General features: G+C 43.3%; 1 protein-coding gene across 1 annotated transcript in view; it reads right to left on the reverse strand.

Annotated features, from left to right (window-relative positions):
- The window catches only part of LOC143294641 (uncharacterized), a 46,442-nt gene that overhangs the window by 2,509 nt on the left and 23,858 nt on the right, over positions 1–20,075 (reverse strand). The window contains exons 13-17 of the mRNA XM_076606017.1: positions 17,832–18,075; positions 12,829–12,999; positions 12,046–12,212; positions 9,601–9,763; positions 888–949 (exon numbers count right to left, since the gene is read on the reverse strand). Coding sequence (XP_076462132.1) covers positions 888–949; positions 9,601–9,763; positions 12,046–12,212; positions 12,829–12,999; positions 17,832–18,075 — 807 coding nt within the window. The remainder of the gene's footprint in view (positions 1–887; positions 950–9,600; positions 9,764–12,045; positions 12,213–12,828; positions 13,000–17,831; positions 18,076–20,075) is intronic.

Below are 20,075 nucleotides of genomic sequence, written 5' to 3' on the forward strand. Positions count from 1 at the left end.
CAATTCCATGATGTGGAGTGTCGGTGGTCTGGTGGTAAAGCGCTCGACTTGGAAGTGAGTGTCTACAGGTTTGACTCCCATACACTGACCTCAATACATACCCCCCTCCCCCGCCTGAGTGGTGGTCTGGGTGCTTGTCCTTCGAATGAGACAACAAACTGAAGACTCGTGTACAGCGGTGCAGCACCGCACCACACACAAGGCCACAACGTCTTCAACTTGTTGTGTGCACGTGTCACGTGCAACTTTAACCGCGACTGTTACGCCCCCTAGACTGATCAAGGGAGGGTATTAAGCTGTTAGGCCTAATGAGGATTTAGAATGGATTTGCAAACACGTGTGCTCTACCGAGTAACAGGCGTCAGACATTCGGACGATAAGGCAGAGGTTTTCTTCCGCTCTGCTTAATGTGGTGTTCGCTTAATCCGTGATTCGTTGGACCTGCACAGTGCTTGATCCGAGTGGTTTGTGCTGCTGGCTTTGTACAAACGATCTTGGCATGTGCAGAGCTCTCTCTCTGTGTGTGTGTGTGTGTGTGTGTGTGTGTGTGTGTGTGTGTTAGAAACAGAGGGAGAGAGTGTATGTAAGAGATATTGTTGTGTGTTTGTGTGTGTGTGTGTGTGTGTGTGTGTGTGAGAGAGAGAGAGAGAGAGAGAGAGACTGACGGACAGACAGACAGAGAGAGACGTGCAAAGAGATATCATCTCGGTCAAAAAGAACACGTTGCTTATTTTACCATTGACATTGCCCTTTCATTCAAGTCTGTCTTTCACGTCATTAACTGCAATACTGTTTATACGCACATATTGCTACTTGTCTATCAGGACAGCATTATAGATTCTTTCGTAATTACGTAGAATATGTTCCTTATTCCTTACAGCACTTACCTGTACTGTCCTCACTCCGAAGACCGCCTTGTCACTGGACAGCACAGCATCACAAGGCACACCTCTCCACACACCCACACACTGACACACACGCATACATGTATCAAGACCCAACAGACTGCGCCTCCACGCCTCAGCGACACAGGTTCTGGCACAGACGTGAACCCTGACACAGTGAGGTCATCGCCAACAGGGGGACGGGAGGGTGTGTGTGTGTGTGTGTGTGTGTGTGAGGGGGGGGGGTGAGAGGGAAGGGGGCTGGCGTCTCCCAGTAACAAGGACGCCGTTGTTGTGACGTCGTATGTCAGTCACACGGTAGCAAGACTCAGTTTGTAATCTGCTGTTCAGTTCATATGCAGTACTGCACCCTCAGAGGGTGGCGGCAGGATCAGTCATGCGTTGGACTTCTCATCCAGTGCTGACCGGTGATAGGGCTTGAGGCCCTGTTTCGGCTTGGGCGTTGTGTGTGTGTCCTTGGGAAAGGCGCCTTACCCTGAGTTTCCTTATTAAACCCAGACGTGAAAGGGTACCAGGCTTTGCTTGGGACATATCAGAAGGGCGGATGGAGAGAATCGGGCCCCGCCTTCCTATACCGAGCCCCAGAAACAGCGGAAGTGGGTTCACATCCCCGATGGCCGTAGAAGCCTGTGGGACGTTTATCCTGACTGCACCTTGGCAATGCGGCCAGTGTAAATACCGAGCATTGGAGTATGTAACGGACAAGTTTGGTGAAAGTTTACCTGCCCTTTACTGTAATGGTGGGCAGAGGTTCGTACATTGTAGTTTCAACTGGAACACTCAAGGTTCCAATCTCGGCAGAGCTTGGCCGGTTAAGATTTGAGAATTCTTCTTCCGCTCCTTCTCTTTCTTCTTCGTTCACTCCCGTATACGAATGAGCCCATAAATGTATGGTCATTTTTACCCCCGCCATGTACGCAGCCATACTCTGTTTTCGGGAGGTGTGCATGCTGGCATGTTCGTGTTTTCACACCTCACCGAAAGCTGACATAAATTTCATGTGCAATCCATTATCGATGTATATACATGTGAAGGGGATTAAGGTACCTGCAGGTAACGTACGTTGGATTAGTTAGGAAACAGGATGATATTAATCCCCACCATTCACCTGAAGCGACACCTTCAAGTTCGCATAAAACTTCAGAGTTGCGTCTCTTGTTTTGCCTTAGTAACGTGTTAGAGTTACTTCCGTTTTGTTTTAACACCGGGCACGATCATTATGGACGAAGACTGAGTTATCACAGCTGCAGTTTAGAACCCACTAAATTGGTGACCCCCGACGCTGAACACGTCAAAAACTTCAACTTCAAGCATGGCTGAATCAAACCGTTCTCAACAGGTTGCTGATTTAACAAATCAGCTGCAAGCTCTAACTGCAAGTCGAGATCAGATCAGATCAACTCCATATCTGTCAAACTTCCAGAATTCTGGACGAAGTCTCCAGAAGTTTGGTTTGCAAGAGTTGAGTCACAGTGTAACACCAAAGGCATCAGTCAAGATCAAACAATGTGGTGAGCTCCCTTGACATTAACACTGCAGAAGTTCAGTCACTGCCCACCAAGCTACCACGTGCAAACAAGTGTGACTGTTTGAAGAAAGGTTTGATCAAAATTTGTCTCATTAACTCACTCAGTACGGCCAGTCCTCTCTTCTCTACACAGACCCCTCGGATTTCCAGTGGGTGTCTGAATGACCCAACCTTTAACATCTGTCGTCAGAATTGTGGTATCCTTTGTCAACTTTCACCTCTTCAGTATAAGAGCCTTCCGCTTGCAATATTTTGATGATGGCAATTGGGCTGAAACGCTGTTAACGTCGTCTCTTTCGCCGTTCGTATGGAGAGAGTTAAAACAGGTTTCATGTTCCTACATACGCATAAACTGCAAGGAAAGGGAACCAACTTCTAGAGTATTTCTGGATGTGTCCACACATAATTTGGAGGAAAAACAGTATATTTTCTGCTCTTCCCCCCTCCCTCCACGTCAATGTGACATGGAAGCCTGCCGAGGCTGTAAACTCCCCAGGGTTGAATGGGTTAAAGCACTGGATTTTTAATCTGAGGGTCCTGGGTTGAATGGGTTAAAGTACTGGATTTTTTTATACTGTTATGTATTAATGGAAATTATTAAATGAAAGCATGTTGTAAAGTTTTGATAGATAAGAAAGAGCAAATGGTGGGAAAAACCTCTCTGTTATGTATAGGCTATGTGAAAATTATACATGATTGAATGAAAGTATGTTGTAAAGTTTTAGTAAATAAAGAGATGAATTTTAATGTTGTCTGTTGACTGTTTACCTCTGGTGAAAGGGTGTGGGAACCAGCTTGCTTAAAGAAAACCTCTGACAGTTTCATGTGAATGGTGCTTTCAGATTCACACATTGTGTGTCTGTGACAAAAGAAGTGTGATTTTTGTCCCCTTTTTTCTGAGCTGAGCTAAGAAAGCAATACAAATGTCAAATGTTTGTGTTCAAAGGACTTGCTGTCTGAGAAACAATGAATTTTCAGCTGGTGTCTTCTTCTGAAGACAATGTTGTGAGCAAACAAACTGCAGCTTTTCAACATTATATTTTCTGTTCTTCACATATACTGAGGAATGTTACATTTGCTATGTAGCGTGTAAATGTGTCAAAGTCAACATTTTTTCAAGATGGTAATTGAATAAGCAACAACTGCCTTTTCACATCAAGCCATCTGAGAGAAAAAAAAAGAAGAAAAAAAAGAAAGATAATAAACCCCAAAACTACTGGAAATATAGATACATACAAAAATTATACAAGAATCATGTGATAATGAAATACTCAGTAGCATTTCTGTTTTGCACTCAAACACAAAAACACGTACACATACACGAAGTTTAATCCTTTGTTTTTTATGTCATGCAGTTACATGCATGCACATAGTTTTCTGTGTGTTTAAGGATGTGTGATTTAATTGTGTCCAATCACTAAGTCTCTGAATGTTGTCTTGTGTGTGTGTGTGTGTGCTTGTGCTTCTGTTACAAAGAATTGTGTGTATGTGTGTGTGTGTGTGCATATGAGTGTACACATTCAAGTGCAATTTTATTTAGTTACACAATTAACATTTTGACTTCAGCATTTCCACATAAATGTGACTATTAATTTTATCAGCTGTAAATAATTTGTATGGTACACAGCTGTTTTAATTCATTCCCAGTTATGAAAATAGAGTGTATTTATTTTGTTTTACATTATTCCAAACATCATGAATGTTTAATTCTCATATATTTTTTCAACATTAATTGAATATTGACTATGTTTATACAAGTTGTGAAAACATTTCTATTTTCCCATAATAGCTTGTGTGTATGTGTTTTTGGTGGTGAAGGAAGACTGGAAATTAAGGTAATGTGTGTTTCAATGTGTATGCACTGGTCTGTGTGTCTGTCTGTGCTTGGATCAGGATGAAGGTTTTTATAATTTCCTTGTTTACAATGTTAAATCCCTCGTAGGGATGCCAGGGGTCTTTCAATATAAACAGCATTCCCACCTTGAAATTCTGTGCTAGAAAATTTCCTCTTTTCTAGCGCTCTCTTTGTTTCAACCTTTTTTCTTCCTTCATTGTTGTCTCTTTTTCCTGCCTTCCCCTTTCTTTATTCAAGAAGCCTTGACACTCTTTTCCACAGCCTCTGATGTACTATCTGTGCTGTTTTGTTCTGGCGTTTAGTTAGTGAAATTGTTAACACTAGGATGGGCACTTGCTGTCCATTCTGCAGTTTTATTTGCATATATATATATTATGCCCCTTTTTGTGTATTTCTTGGCTTTAAAGGTATTGTTTTTTTCATTTTTTATGATTTTTTTGTAATCTGGGAATGATAAATTACGCGAAATGGCTGGCATCCTCAGCATGGCCTAATCTTATTTGCCTTAAGGAGCTATATGGTTAGGATAATGTGTCATAAATTGTGTTTTGTAGGTTTATCTTATAGGGTTTTTTTGTGTGAGTTTTGTGTTGATGCAGTTGAGCATCTGTATGGTTTGACAGACTTGATATGACCCTGTGCGGTCTATGAATATACAAAAGTTAAAACTGGCTTCCATTCTTCATAAACATGTTTCAATCTCTGCCCATACACCGTCTGGTCTGGATCCGCCTTTTTCTGGAAAGTAACTCACACACACACACACACAGACTCAAATACAGACACAGACACACACACACACACACACACAGACACATTCGTACACACAAACGCATACACACACACAGATGGACAGACAGACCGACAAAAACAAAGATACAGACAGGAAGAAAGACAGACACAGACAGACAAATAAAATCAAATGATGGTGCTTAGAGCCTCGCCAACCACTGAGGCCATCTCAAGGGCATCGCCACGTTAGCACACAGACAGGCATGGATACAGAATAACAAAGACAGAGAGGGGGGTTAAAAACTAGGACTCAAACTCAGATATATTATTAAAAAAAGGGCCAAGATCCCTTTTTAATGTGTGAGTACACACACTTTAGACGTATTTCATATTCACGTACAATTTTGATGACACGCGTCATACATATTTCACATTCACATAATCTCTGGATACGTGTCAGTTGCTAACATCCATCTTTTACAGGGTTCTTGTTCTCAAATTCACCCCACGTCTGATAATGCTTTATAAGTACGTGATTTCTTAACTTAGTATTTTCTCATTTACATTTTTATTTTTGCACGTGTCGAACAGTTGTGGTTTTTTTTTAATTTTGTGTTTATACAGTTCAGTTCAGTTACTCAGGGAGGCGTCACTGCTTTCAGACGAATACATTTCACCACATCCACGCCACGTCAGACAAACGAACACGCTTAGTCAGGCCTTTTGAGAAAACGAAATAAAACAAAGACACATAAAAACAATTTTGAGTCTAAGACTTCATAGTGATTAAAGAGAGTTAGAGAGAGAGACAAACATACTGAGACAGAGACAGACGGACAGACCGAGAGACAGTCAGAACGGGGCAGTGAGAGACTCAGATATTCCTGTTTAGGCCAACTGAAGCCGCAAATGAACAAGGGGTGATAACAACAGTTTATAGTATCACCCGAAGTGCAGTCGCTGTTTAAGATATAACCTTATCTATTAAAAAAACAACAAAAAAACAGCAAAAACATTCCATGATTATAGTGCCAAATTACCAGAGAGAAGAGAGAGACAGAGAAATATATTTATGTCCATAGCCTATATTGGCTTTCACGCCAAGGAGGGGGAGGTAATTAACAATAAACAAAAGATGCAAAAAATACTTTCAAAACATACAAGTCAAACTTTTTTTTCCACCTTTTTTTTTTTCAAGGCCTGACTAAACGCGTTGGGTTACGCTGCTGGTCAGGCATCTGCTTGGCAGATGTGGTGTAGCATATATGGATTTGTCCGAACGCAGTGACGCCTCCTTGAGCTACTGAAACTCAAACTGAAACTGAACAATGATCCACACCATGCCTGTCACCGAAAGGACATACATATCGGCGATCCCCGAAAAGGAAGGAACAGGTTAACACTCTGAGCGGTCCCATGTTATTTCTAAATAATACAATACTATACAAGTGAGTAGGGGGGCGGGCGGGGGAGGGGAGAGAGTAAAGAAGAAAAGATGAAATGAGAGTGAGAGAGACGGACAGACAGACAGACCAACCTACATTAATCACGAATGAAATGAGTCAGTTACGTCATGAAGGATGATAGTGCACAACGTAGCTAAGCATGACAGGTATCACAGTGGAAATACCCCCTTTTTTTCGTGGAAAAGCTCTTGCTCAGGGACAATCCCATCATCTAGACCTCAGAAGTTCAGGTCCTGTACCATTTAGAGATCGTCAAGTCTGGAAACTTCTACCGCTGCAGATGGTTTGTCAGTGATAATTTGTGACAGGACTTTCCCATTACTATAATATTTGCATTGATACAAGATTGCCTTCCGATTGTGATTGCCCTCCGATTGTGATCATTTCCGACACTGCTTCCCCATTACTATAATATGAGATTGCTTTTTTTTCTCAAGGCCTGACTAAGCGCGTTGGGTTACGCTGCTGGTCAGGCATCTGCTTGGCAGATGTGGTGTAGCGTATATGGATTTGTCCGAACGCAGTGACGCCTCCTTGAGCTACTGAAACTGAAACTATCATGATCGCCGGAGTCGTCGTCCCTCTCGTTCTTCCTTCTTTTCTGTTGGGATGGGTTTGGGAAAGTACAAGGAACCTACCCGGTGACAAAAAGAAATGTTTCAGATAAAACAGAAAAAACAACAACAACTAATAATAATAATGAGGGTTTCACACCCTTTCTCACACATTATGAGATGGCGTGGTCGTTTGCCACGCTTTTCTCGCTGTTCCATTTTTCTCGTCAAGTGAGGGAAGGGGTGGGATCGCGAGAAAGAGTGGACTAAGACCCCACTACAGGGTCTGCGTCAGAGGCATGTCTTAGGTTGATGTGCATGAAATGACCGTACATGTGCCTCATTTTTGACTCACTTGTGTAAACAAAGTGAGTCTATGTTTGAACCCGGTGTTCGGTTGTGTGTGTGTGTGTGTGTGTGTGTGTGTGTGTGTGTGTGTGTGTGTGTGTGTCCGTGTGTGTGTGTCCGTGGTAAACTTTAACACTGACATTTTCTCTGCAAATACTTTGTCAGTTGACACTAAATTTGGCATAAAAATAGGAAAAATTTAGTTCTTTCCAGTCATCTTGTTTAAAACAATATTGCACCTCTGGGATGGGCACAAAAAAAGAAGAAAAAGAAGCCTAATTATATGCAAACTGCATTTACTGTTATATTTATATTTTTGCATTCTCTAAACTTGGCACTTTGACCTCTTATTCTGACACAACAAGAGGAGTCATTGTTATCATTTTTTTGTTCAAACAGGAACTTCTTTTGCTAAGCATGGAATTTTTATTTTTTTTTATTTTGCAAACGTTTTGGTGCAGATAGTAAAAAAGGGAAATTACTCTGTAATTAATGCTAGGGGACTTAATTTATCACAAGTGAGTCTTGAAGGCCTTGCCTCTCTTGTCTTCTTTATTTTACGTTTCCCCCTTTCCAAGTTCCACCTGATCAACGGTGATGATTTCCTTTTATTTACTGATATTTTTGACTGGAATGTTTTCAGCCATGTGCAGTCGGCTGGTCAGTGGGCTAGGTAACCTCAATCTTCAGAGGAACAGTTTCGGTTTCTCAAGAGAGCGTCACTGCGTTCGGTCAAATCCATATACGCTACACCACATCTACTAGGCAGATGCCTGACCAGCAGCATAAACCAGTGCACTTGGTAAGGCCTTGAGTGCATACATATATCTATATTTGTGTACCCACCTCAGGGTTTTTTTTATACATAATTTTGCCAGCGGACAGCACTTGTGCTGCAGGCCATGGGTTCTTTTTCAGTGCGCAAAATGTGTGCTGCACACGGGACCTCAGTTTATTGTCTCATCTGAATGACTAGAGTGATCAGATTGATGGGCAATCAGTCCTCCTCCCCATCCTCCTCCTCATCATCATCGTCGTCGTCGTCGGAGGAGGAATCGTAATCTGTGTCTGGATCTTCTTCGTCCAGGTCATCTAGGTCTGAAGGCAGGGGGGGCAACTCGCCATCCAGCTCTGTGGAGAAAGCAACACAGATAGGTCAGGGAGTCAAATAGTTTATTGCAAAACTTTATTCGTTTATCTATTGATTTGTTTGTTTTGTGTGTGTGTGTGAGTTTGCAAAAGGTTATGAGGATGTTATGACAGAATTTGATATACATTTGAAAAACTCAACATTGGTGCAGAATGTCTTTTACCTATTAACGTTATTTTGCTCCTGTTCCCGCTTAAATTTTCCCGACTAATGTGAATCGTATGAAGTTGAAATTGTTTTCTTTTAAATTAAAAGCAATATACAAAAAAACGAATAAGGTAATGTTTCCTCTGGATACAGCAGCGTTTTCATTCAAACCGTGTGTTAAGTTGTAACTCCAGTCATTCCACTCTGTCAGTCACTATTTTGTCAGCGAATAGCAATCCGTACAAAAACAAACAACTTGAAGAACAAAACAAAGACAGACAGAAAGGAGGAATGAAGAAACAAAGGCGGGGCTAGGAAGAAAGAACAAAAACAAAGGAAGCAACAAACAAATGAACACAGAGTTTGTGTCTTCAACGAGCCTTTTACATTCCTGAACATGATTCATCCCACACATATTGTCAGACGCCCCAGAGTAAGAGAACTTACTGGTTCCCTCGTACATGACAGGTGTCACAGAACTTACTGGTTCCCTCATACATGACAGGTGTCACAGAACTTACTGCTTCCCTCATACATGACAGGTGTCACAGAACTCACTGGTTCCCTCTTACATGACAGGTGTCACAGAACCATACATGACAGGTGTCACAGAACTTACTGGTTCCCTCATACATGACAGGTGTCACAGAACTTACTGGTTCCCTCATACATGACAGGTGTCACAGAACTTACTGCTTCCCTCATACATGACAGGTGTCACAGAACTTACTGGTTCCCTCATACATGACAGGTGTCACAGAACTTACTGGTTCCCTCATACATGACAGGTGTCACAGAACTTACTGCTTCCCTCATACATGACAGGTGTCACAGAACTTACTGCTTCCCTCATACATGACAGGTGTCACAGAACTTACTGCTTCCCTCATACATGACAGGTGTCACAGAACTTACTGCTTCCCTCATACAGCTGTGGCCAGGAGGACAGAGGGGACGAGTTGCCCGACACTGTCCCTGCCTTGTGTCCCTGCACGCTGAAGATGACCGGAGTGTCCGTGTTCTTCACAAAGGCCAGGAAGTCCCCGCCATGTCCAGGCAGCAAGGTCACACCCTCCATCTGTCAGCACAAGTGTTTTTACCTGTCGTCAGCTGTCAGCACAAGTGTTTTTACCTGTCATCATTGTCAGCACAAGTGTTTTTACCTGTCATCACCTGTCAGCACAAGTGGTTTTACCTGTTGTCACCTGCACAAGTGTTTTACCTGTCATCATAAGTGTTTTTGCCTGGCGTCACCTGTCAGTGCGAGTGTTGTTTTTGTTTTTTTTAACTGTTGCCACTTGTCAGCACAAGTGTCTTTTAAATTGTTGGTCACCTGTCAGCTGTGTTTTACCTGTTGGTCACCTGTCAGCTATGTTTTACCTGTTGCCCACCTGTCAGCTCAGTTGTGTTTTATCTGTTGGTCACCTGTCAGCTGTGTTTTACCTGTTGGTCACCTGTCAGCTGTGTTTTACCTGTTGTCCACCTGTCAGCTCAGTTGTGTTTTATCTGTTGGTCACCTGTCAGCTGTGTTTTACCTGTTGGTCACCTGTCAACTCAGTTGTCTTTTACCTGTTGGTCACCTGTCAGATGTATTTTACCTGTTGGTCACCTGTCAGTTGTATTTTACCTGTTCGTCACCTGTCAGCTGTGTTTTACCTGTTGGTCACCTGTCAGTTGTGTTTTACCTGTTAGTCACCTGTCAGCTCAGCTGTCTTTTACCTGTTGGTCACCTGTCAGCTCAGTTGTGTTTTACCTGTTGGTCACCTGTCAGCTCAGTTGTGTTTTACCTGTTGGTCACCTGTCAGCTCAGCTGTCTTTTACCTGTTGGTCACCTGTCAGCTCAGCTGTGTTTTACCTGTTGGTCACCTGTCAGCTCAGCTGTGTTTTACCTGTTGGTCACCTGTCAGCTCAGTTGTGTTTTACCTGTTGGTCACCTGTCAGCTCAGCTGTGTTTTACCTGTTGGTCACCTGTCAGCTCAGTTGTCTTTTACCTGTTGGTCACCTGTCAGCTCAGCTGTGTTTTACCTGTTGGTCACCTGTCAGCTCAGCTGTGTTTTACCTGTTGGTCACCTGTCAGCTCAGCTGTGTTTTACCTGTTGGTCATCTGTCAGCTCAGCTGTCTTTTACCTGTTGGTCACCTGTCAGCTGTCTTTTACCTGTTGGTCACCTGTCAGCTCAGCTGTGTTTTACCTGTTGGTCACCTGTCAGCTCAGCTGTGTTTTACCTGCTGGTCACCTGTCAGCTCAGTTGTGTTTTACCTGTTGGTCACTTGTCAGCTCAGTTGTGTTTTACCTGTTGGTCACCTGTCAGCTCAGTTGTGTTTTACCTGTTGGTCACCTGTCAGCTCAGTTGTGTTTTACCTGTTGGCCACCTGTCAGCTCAGTTGTGTTTTACCTGTTGGTCACCTCTCTGTATCATATTTTTTAGTGACATTGTTCAGAGGGGAAAAATAATGAATGCAGGGTTCTAAATGTTTCAGAAGCGGTAAACCTGTCAGCTTACGGCTTGCGTGCACATACATACACAAACATGCATACGCACAAACATACACATACAAGCACACACACATACGCACGCACAAACACACACACATACATAAGAACATATGCACACAACTCACACTACACATCCTCTCTCTCTCTAACAGACACACACACACAAACGCAAACAAGCACACACGCAGGCATGCACGCGCGCACCCACACACATACACACACACACACAAAGACCGTGTCTTGTAAGCTTCCTGGGCTTTGAGGACAGATTAAATCTTATCCTGATTCTGATTCACACGCATGTACACTACACACACATACATACCACACACACACATGCACACTACACACACACGCGCACTCTACATACACACATGCACACTACACACACATGCACAATACACACACCTGCACACACATGCACACTACACACACATGCACTCTACTTACACACACACATGCACACTGTACACACATACACACACATGCACACTACACACACATACACACCACACACATGTGCACACTACACACACACTCTACACACACACATGCACACCACACACACACATGCACTCTACTCACACACACATATGCACACTACACACACTTACACACATGCACAATACACACACATGCACACCAAACACACACACACACACACACACACAAAAGGCACTGCATTGTGACGACACGCCCTCCCAGCCGGAGAGAACGGCCTAAATTTCACACAGACAAAAAGCAACACAACACAATACAATACAACACAATACTATACAACACAACACATACCATAAAAAACACAACAACAACGAAGCAGAAAGTGAAAGCAGAGAAGGGGGCGGAGGACTGAGAGGTCACTGACGGTGGTGTCAGAGGTGAAGGACGCCAGGGGAGTGAAGTCTGACTTTCTCCACATTTTGACGGACCTCTCCTCCGTCGACGTGACCCAGCTGAGGAAGACTGGGGTGTCGTCCCTCACCGAAAGCTCTGGGATGTAGCGGTGACCCTCCAGTCGGTGCAACAGCTCACCTGTACACACACACACACACACACACACACACACCCCTCACACACACACACACACACACACACCCCTCACACACACACCCCTCACACACACACACACACACACACACACACACAGAGAGAGAGAGAGTCAGCAAGACACTCCATCAGCTAAAAAGAAAAGGGGGGGAAAAAACCCAAAACCACGAACCCACCCTCTACAGCTTCTTATATTGTGTCTACGTATTGTTTACAATACGGAAATAACTCTCAACAGCAGCAGTTTATTAGGTCAGGTATATGGGCCTACCCGCCACCCCCACCCCTACCCTCCAAATCTACTCTTCCCCTTTCGTTACAGCACATGTGGTGTCGCATTCATAGCTCAGTCTGCACGTTTTCGCACCTCCTGGAAACCGAAAACTGAAAACACGTTGCGGACACGCTAATGATGATGATATAGCAATAATAAAGATAATGATAGTGATGATCCTACAACTGCAACTACAACTACCAATACAAATGATAATAATAATGATGATACTACTACTACTACAACTGGTGATAATGATTAAAAAAAAAAAAATTAGAAAAGAACCTAAACAGAACTGTCAGTGTGAAGCAAGCCGGTGTTGCTCACCACTGTGCATGTTGTATACTCTGATGATGTTGTCTTCATGGGCGACGAGGATGGTGGTGCTGTCGAGGATTCGGAGTGAACTGATTTCACAGGTCTTCTCCAGGTCACGGCCCTTCTCCACAGTGTACTTCAGGGCAGTCACTCTGTCCATCAAGGTCCGTACCACACGGCCTGCACGTCAGTCATCACCATCAGCATCATCATCATCATAACTATCACCAGCATCATCATTATAATGATAACCATGATGGTGGTAGTAGCAGCAGTAGTACTAGCAGTAGAAGGAGGAAGAGGGGGAGGACTACCACGAAATACATTTACACCCTCCCACCCACACAGATCCTATCGACTCTTCGAATATAAATGTACGTGTTTGCGTGTGTCCGTGCGTGCATGCTTCGGTGCTTGCGTGCGCGCGCTCGCGCGTGTGTAATTATCTCTGTATATGCGTGTTTACATAACCTACCGAAGACTGACATGGATCACAGGTTCTTTAATATGCGTATGATCTTTCTTCTTTTTTTTTCTTCTCTTTTTTCGGCTGCCCTATCATCTGCACCGTTGTCAGAGGCATAACTCCCACACCGCTCATTCTGAGTCTTCAAACACACGGCCACATCCGGGTTCGTCTGCCGCAGTCTCCGCGTTGACAGTCCACAGAGAACTATCTAAGTTAGATCGTCATTACGCCACATACCAGAGGAGACCCTGCACTGCTGAGTCACTTCGGTGGGTTACTTTAATACCTGTTCTTGTTTAACGTACTTAGGATACCACCTACATAGCCCCTGCGGACGACAACAATGGGTTAGTCGCGGAGCCCGACTGAGTGAGCGTCCTCCCGAGAGTGGACACCGCCAACACATCCTTCCAACAACGATACCCCCATGAATCTGCCGACACTGAAGACCTTGGCTGGACACACCACAAGCACAGAATAGGAGGGGTATCGAAACTGAGGTCACCATGAGAGCAGGGCATCAAATGCCACATCATTTGAGACTTTTTTTTTATATTGAATATGAAGAGTATGACGATTCTGATGATGACAATGATGCCATGAAAGTCCATTTTAGGTTTGGGACTACGCTATGCAGTTTCCTGTCATATCCCAGCGTTAACCAGGCCCGAGAGATACAAATACATGCAGTGTTGATCAGGAAATTTGAGCAACACACCCAAAGACGCATCCGTGAAGCGGGTGATACTAGACTGTGTGGACCCAGTCTTCCCATTTAAGCCCACACCTCCGCTGGGATTTGAACCCGCATCCTCACATATTATTGATCCTTTGCATGTGTAGACACACGAAGGGGGTTAGGGTACAAACATGTCAAAATGTTGACCTTAGGAGAATGGAAATACGACCCATGAACCCCAGACTAAAGTCTAATGCTTCGACCATTCAGTTAATGTGCCCGTCGGTTTCGTGACAGAGTATTCGAGGAAAAATCAGCACTCTATTTCGTGAAAAATGACTTCTTAACACTGAAATAGTTTGGCAAACAAACTATAATAGTTTTGCATCTCCAGATCATAGGCCGCAGGTTTGTTTCTGTGAGGACTTCCTTGCAAAGAATTTCAAGATTCATCAAGGTAAAATATGTATGTGTGTACATAAATAAACACACACACACACACACACACACACACACATATATATATATATATATATATATATATATATATACTGGGTAATTCGGTGTAAGAAGCACAGTCGGGGTCAAACGCCCTCCTCCAAAATATTGATCATGGTACACATCGAGCCAATGTCACCTGACCGTTTCCGCTTGACAGCCGGGAAAACACCTCAACACTGAGGCCACTCAGAAGTCAGCTAAGTTTACCACATGCATTTGATTGTTTTCACCTCGATTTCTGTAAAACAAATGCTGATGGAATTGCAATGCCAGTGTCTGTTCTTCATTCAAAGCAAAACTGGGCGTTTTGCTCCCTGTGATTTGGAAAAGATAGTGGTTTTTCTCTGTGCTTCGTTCGGACTTCTTCAAGCGTTTTGCTTGACAGTTGTAAAGCAGCATTACTGTACCTGTGTATTCATGCACAAAAAATACAAAAAAGAAATATTCAGTTTTTAAAGGCTATTAGACCCATGTGAACAAAGGGGTAGACGATGATAACAACTACGCACTCTACATAATTACATGCTTTCAGTTACGCAGTTACGATCTTTAAGCATTCCGTTATATAAATTCCTAAACTAATAATCCTACCACATCCGATGAGCTTGAGCGGAGCGACTGGATCTTGAAATCTGAAGGAAATCTGTAATAATAGAGAGGAATGTATATTTTTACGCAGACAAAGGCACACGTATTTCATTTCGCATCTGCCACACTGGACAAAGAATGGGTTCATCACTGGTTTCCCAACGCGAGATATACTGTTCAAAGGTAGTTTATTGCACTGTAAAAGGCAAAGTGCATTCATGCATGTGTGTGTGAGAGAGAGAGAAAAGGGGGGAGGTTTACGTGCTGATACACCACCTTCAGAACAATCAACAAATGGCTGCCCATTCCCATAACCGCATGTAGCATCTGGGCCTTCATTGTGTTCCAGCAAGCAGATCAGGGCCATTCTTCCTCTCCAAAAACTGACATTCGAAAGGCCAGTGGGTATGCAAAAAAAAAAAAAAAAAAAAAAAAAAGACTCAACGGCCATCGTAACACCACCGTACAAAGCAAACATTCTCGAGAAACTGACAAAGACGACTTACAAAGGCCTTTCACCTCTTCTGGTGTACAGGCTGTCAACAACAGACCTCCACAATCCCCTATCCTAGCTGTGTCCTTGCCTCTGTCTGGCTCGAGGTAAAGCCCATCTTCTTGGTGTCTGCCTGGAGGTGTCTTCGTCAAGTGTTTCGGCCAGCCATTCATTTTTTTTTCCTTTGGCATTCCATGTCAGTGCCTGTCTGGGTGATGCTTTACGACGATTTTCGTCGTAGCTTTTGCATGATCCATCCTTAGTTTCTTCTTCCAATTCCTTTCAGCTGACAACTGTGCCTTTTCCAAAGGTCGACGTTGCTGATCTTGTGTTGCCAGTGGATCTGGAGGTTTCTTCTCAAGACAGCTGTTGATGAATATCGGCACTTTGTTAAATGTGGTTTCACACAGCAGCACATACTTGATGTTGGAGTTGAAGAACCGAATTTTTAGTTAATTTTTACAGCACTCTGGAGCTCCAGATGTTCATGACCTGTATCAAGAATGCTCTGGCCTTGACAACCCTTGCTTTGACATCTGCATCTGCGCCGTCCTTGTCGACGGTGCTTCCAAGATAAGTGTATGATTCCACCTCATCCAGTATCTTACCTTCGATGTGACTGGCTCAGCACTGGTTGCATTTGTTTTCATGCTCTTCGTCTAGTCCCTGTGGATGTTGAGACATGCTTGCGGTGAGGTGGCGAGGTGTCCGCTAGTACTGTGTTCTTATCCTGCATCTCCTGCTGGTGATGGGACAGCACGGAAAGATCATCAGCAAAGTCCGGTAGATATCTGCTTCCATAGTTTCCACTGGAACTGGACTGTTTCTTCTTTGTTCTGTTAATGTTTTCAGAATACAATCAATGACAAGAAGGAAGAAAAACACTTGGTTTCAAAGTGTTGTGGCTTCAACGAGAAGAGAAATCAGACTTGACACAATCAAACTTGGCAGTACATCCATCCCTCTTTCCACGTCAGTCAGGAACCTCGGTGTTGTCCTTGACAATACACTGTCCATGCACAAATTTATCAGTCAGACATGTCAGTCCTGCTACTGTCAACTGCGACGCATCAGTGCCGTCCGGAAATATCTATCCACTGACGCAACATCTAGACTTGTCGTTTCTCTCATTCTCTCTCGCCTTGACTACTGTAACTCTTTATTGTCTGGTCTGCCTGCTTCATCCATTCAGCCCCTTCAGCGCATACAAAACTCTGCTGCCCGACTCGTCCTCAGAAAGAAAAGATCTGAGCACATCACTCCTCTTTTGCAACATCTCCACTGGCTCCCTGTCTCACACCAAATAAAGTACAAGATCAGCACTCGATGTTATAGATGCATTCACAAAACTGCCCCTTCCTATCTCTGCGGCTGCCTTCACCTCTACACTCCATCTCGCTCACTACGATCGGCCTCGGATCCACTCTGTTTACGCATACCCAGATTCAAACACTCGACTATTGGCCGCCGTTCTTTCTCTGTTTCTGGACCTTGCGATTGGAATGAACTTCCTTTTTCGCTTCGTCAAGTCTCCACACTCAGCTCTTTCAAGTCTGGCCTTAAAACCCACCTCTTCCCAAAATAGCCTCCCTTGCCTGCCCTTCCTTGTCTTTAGTTTCTGCAGTATTAGAGTTATGCATGCGTGTGAATGACTGGTGCGAAAGCGCTTTGATTTGTCTCTGCACAAGATCCAGCGCTATATAAATACCATTATTATTTATTATAAGGGGGGCCTCTTGCCCCGAATTACTATGTATGTATGTATGTATGTATGTATGTATGTATGTCTCTCTCTCTCTCTCTCTCTCTCTCTATATATATATATATATATCATATATATATATACATATTTTTGCAGGTGAATATCATCGTTTTCTGGCATAAGACATACATAATCAAGATCACAGGCAGCTATAGACAGTGATACAGTATAGTCATGATGACGTATTAAATACAGAACATGAAGCGTAGACAGTGATGCAGTATAACGTCATCATTATCTGATGTATTACATACAATGAACGTAGACGTGAATATTCTCGTCAGTGCCTTCTCTCTCTCTCTCTCTCTCTATATATATATATATATATATATATATTTTTTTTTTTTTTTTATATCATTTTTATTTCATTTCAACATATTCACTTTTCTTATTTCGTCCCGGCATCTGCCCCGTTGTTGTCTTTTCAAAGATGTGGTGTAGCGTATATCATTTAGATCAGCCCGCACGCTTTGACCTTTCTCTTTGAAAATGGAATTGAAATTTCTGACGTATGACGTACCACAGTGAAGATCGTAGACATTGATACACTGGTCAAATCTGCCGATGTCAGTTTCTTTGATCTTGTCGGTGATGGTAGCGTAGACGAAATAACGTCCATCGTCAGTGATGGCGGCTTTGCGGTCATCAGGGACGCTACTCGCTAACTCTTCGCCGATCACCCATTTGAATTTATGGGTGGTCAGGTCAAAGACTGTGAACCATCCAGACTGCCAGGCAATCGCCACGCTGCTGTCCTTACTGACCTGCGCGCAATTCATAAAACAAGATAGAATGAAATAAAAGTCTGATGTCATATCAGTCAGGTTAATGATAATAATAATGGATACTTATATAGCACACTATCCAGAAATCTGCTCTAGGTGCTTTACAAAAACGCTTTGTTAACATAAAACATTACATCTATGTTATATATACACACCAAAATATGACTACACACACACACACACACACACACACACTGTGTACATATATTTTAACAATACATGTGTATCTAACAGCTACCCGAACACATACGCACACATAGACAGGCACAAACTTACATAAACGCACGCACACACAATACACATTCATATACATGCATGTAGTTATGTACACATACATATGTATACAATAGGTTGAAGGTTAAAGATGTTGATGTCATACTAGTTAGGTTAGAAGTTAAACGATCTGATCTCATTTTGGTTAGGTTAAAGGTCCCACGGCCTTCTAAGGTTGTGGAGGTTGTGAACTCATACCCACTGTGTGTTGGGCTTAGCACAGGGAAGTGGGGCCCAGTCCTCTCCATCTACCGAATTTAACCTTCCCCAGCTGAAGTCTGGTATCCATTCACAGCAGGTGGAGTGAGGAAAACAGGAATAAAATGCCCTGAACACTGATCACTGGTGAACACTGATCACTGGTGAACACTGATCACTCACAGCAGTGGGGTCAGGAAAACAGGAGTATAATGCCCTGAACACTGATCACTGGTGAACACTGATCACTGGTGAACACTGGATCACTGGTGAACACTGATCACTGGTGAACACTGATTACTGGTGAACACTGGATCACTCACAGCAGTGGGGTCAGGAAAACAGGAGTAAAATGCCCTGAACACTGATCACTGGTAAACACTGATCACTGGTGAACACTGGATCACTGGTGAACACTGATCACTGGTGAACACTGATTACTGGTGAACACTGGATCACTCACAGCAGTGGGGTCAGGAAAACAGGAGTAAAATGCCCTGAACACTGATCACTGGTAAACACTGATCACTGGTGAACACTGGATCACTGGTGAACACTGATCACTGGTGAACACTGATTACTGGTGAACACTGGATCACTCACAGCAGTGGGGTCAGGAAAACAGGAGTAAAATGCCCTGAACACTGATCACTGGTGATCACTGGATCAGAAGTCTATCTAAGCAGAGTCTGACACGGCGCCCCCTGGTTCGATGGCATTATTAATCTTCATGCAGCCAGCGCGACAATTGTCATATAGGTGTGTGTGTGTGTAAGTGTGTGTGTGTGTGTGTGTGTGTGTCTGTGAGGATATGTCGTTATTGGAGTGTGTGCATGTGTGCGCGTGTAGTTTTGTACCTTTGTATCTTAGTGCTAACGTCAGAAGTTTACCCGTGTCTTTCTGACTGTGAAATACAATAACACAAAGAAAAAGTTGGTTCTTCTTTTAGTCATTTAGTAAATGGATACGGAATGTAGAATGGAATGGTATTGCGTTGTACTCTACTGTACTGCAGAAAGATTATCATATCATAATCATATCATATGTTACATTACATCACAGTACACTGTATTGTATTGTATTGTATTGTATTGTACTGCACTGTACTGTACGAAGATTACTTTAGAGTACTGTACAATTATTGTTATACTGCATTGTATTGTGTTGTGTTGTGTTGTGTTGTATTACAATTTTTGCACAACAAATTGAGTGAAATTCGGGCTGCTCTTTTCGGGATATGCGCTTCGCCACAGTGCAAAGCCAAACATATTTTTTTCAGCCTGCAAGTGTATTCGTTTTCCTAGCAAAGTGGATTTTATTTTTAACAAAACAATTTTCGGGGACAACCCTTTTGTTGCCGTGGGTGCCTTCACGTGCGAGCAAGTACACGCTCGCTTTATCGTCTCATCAGACAGACTAGCACCCAGACCACCACTCGATCTGGTGGAGGTGTGGGGTGGGGGAAGGGGGCCTGGGGGCGCGGGGAAGAGGGGGTAAAACCTCCGGTC

This window comes from Babylonia areolata, chromosome 20, assembly GCF_041734735.1.
Source record: "Babylonia areolata isolate BAREFJ2019XMU chromosome 20, ASM4173473v1, whole genome shotgun sequence".
NCBI lineage: Eukaryota > Metazoa > Mollusca > Gastropoda > Neogastropoda > Buccinidae > Babylonia > Babylonia areolata.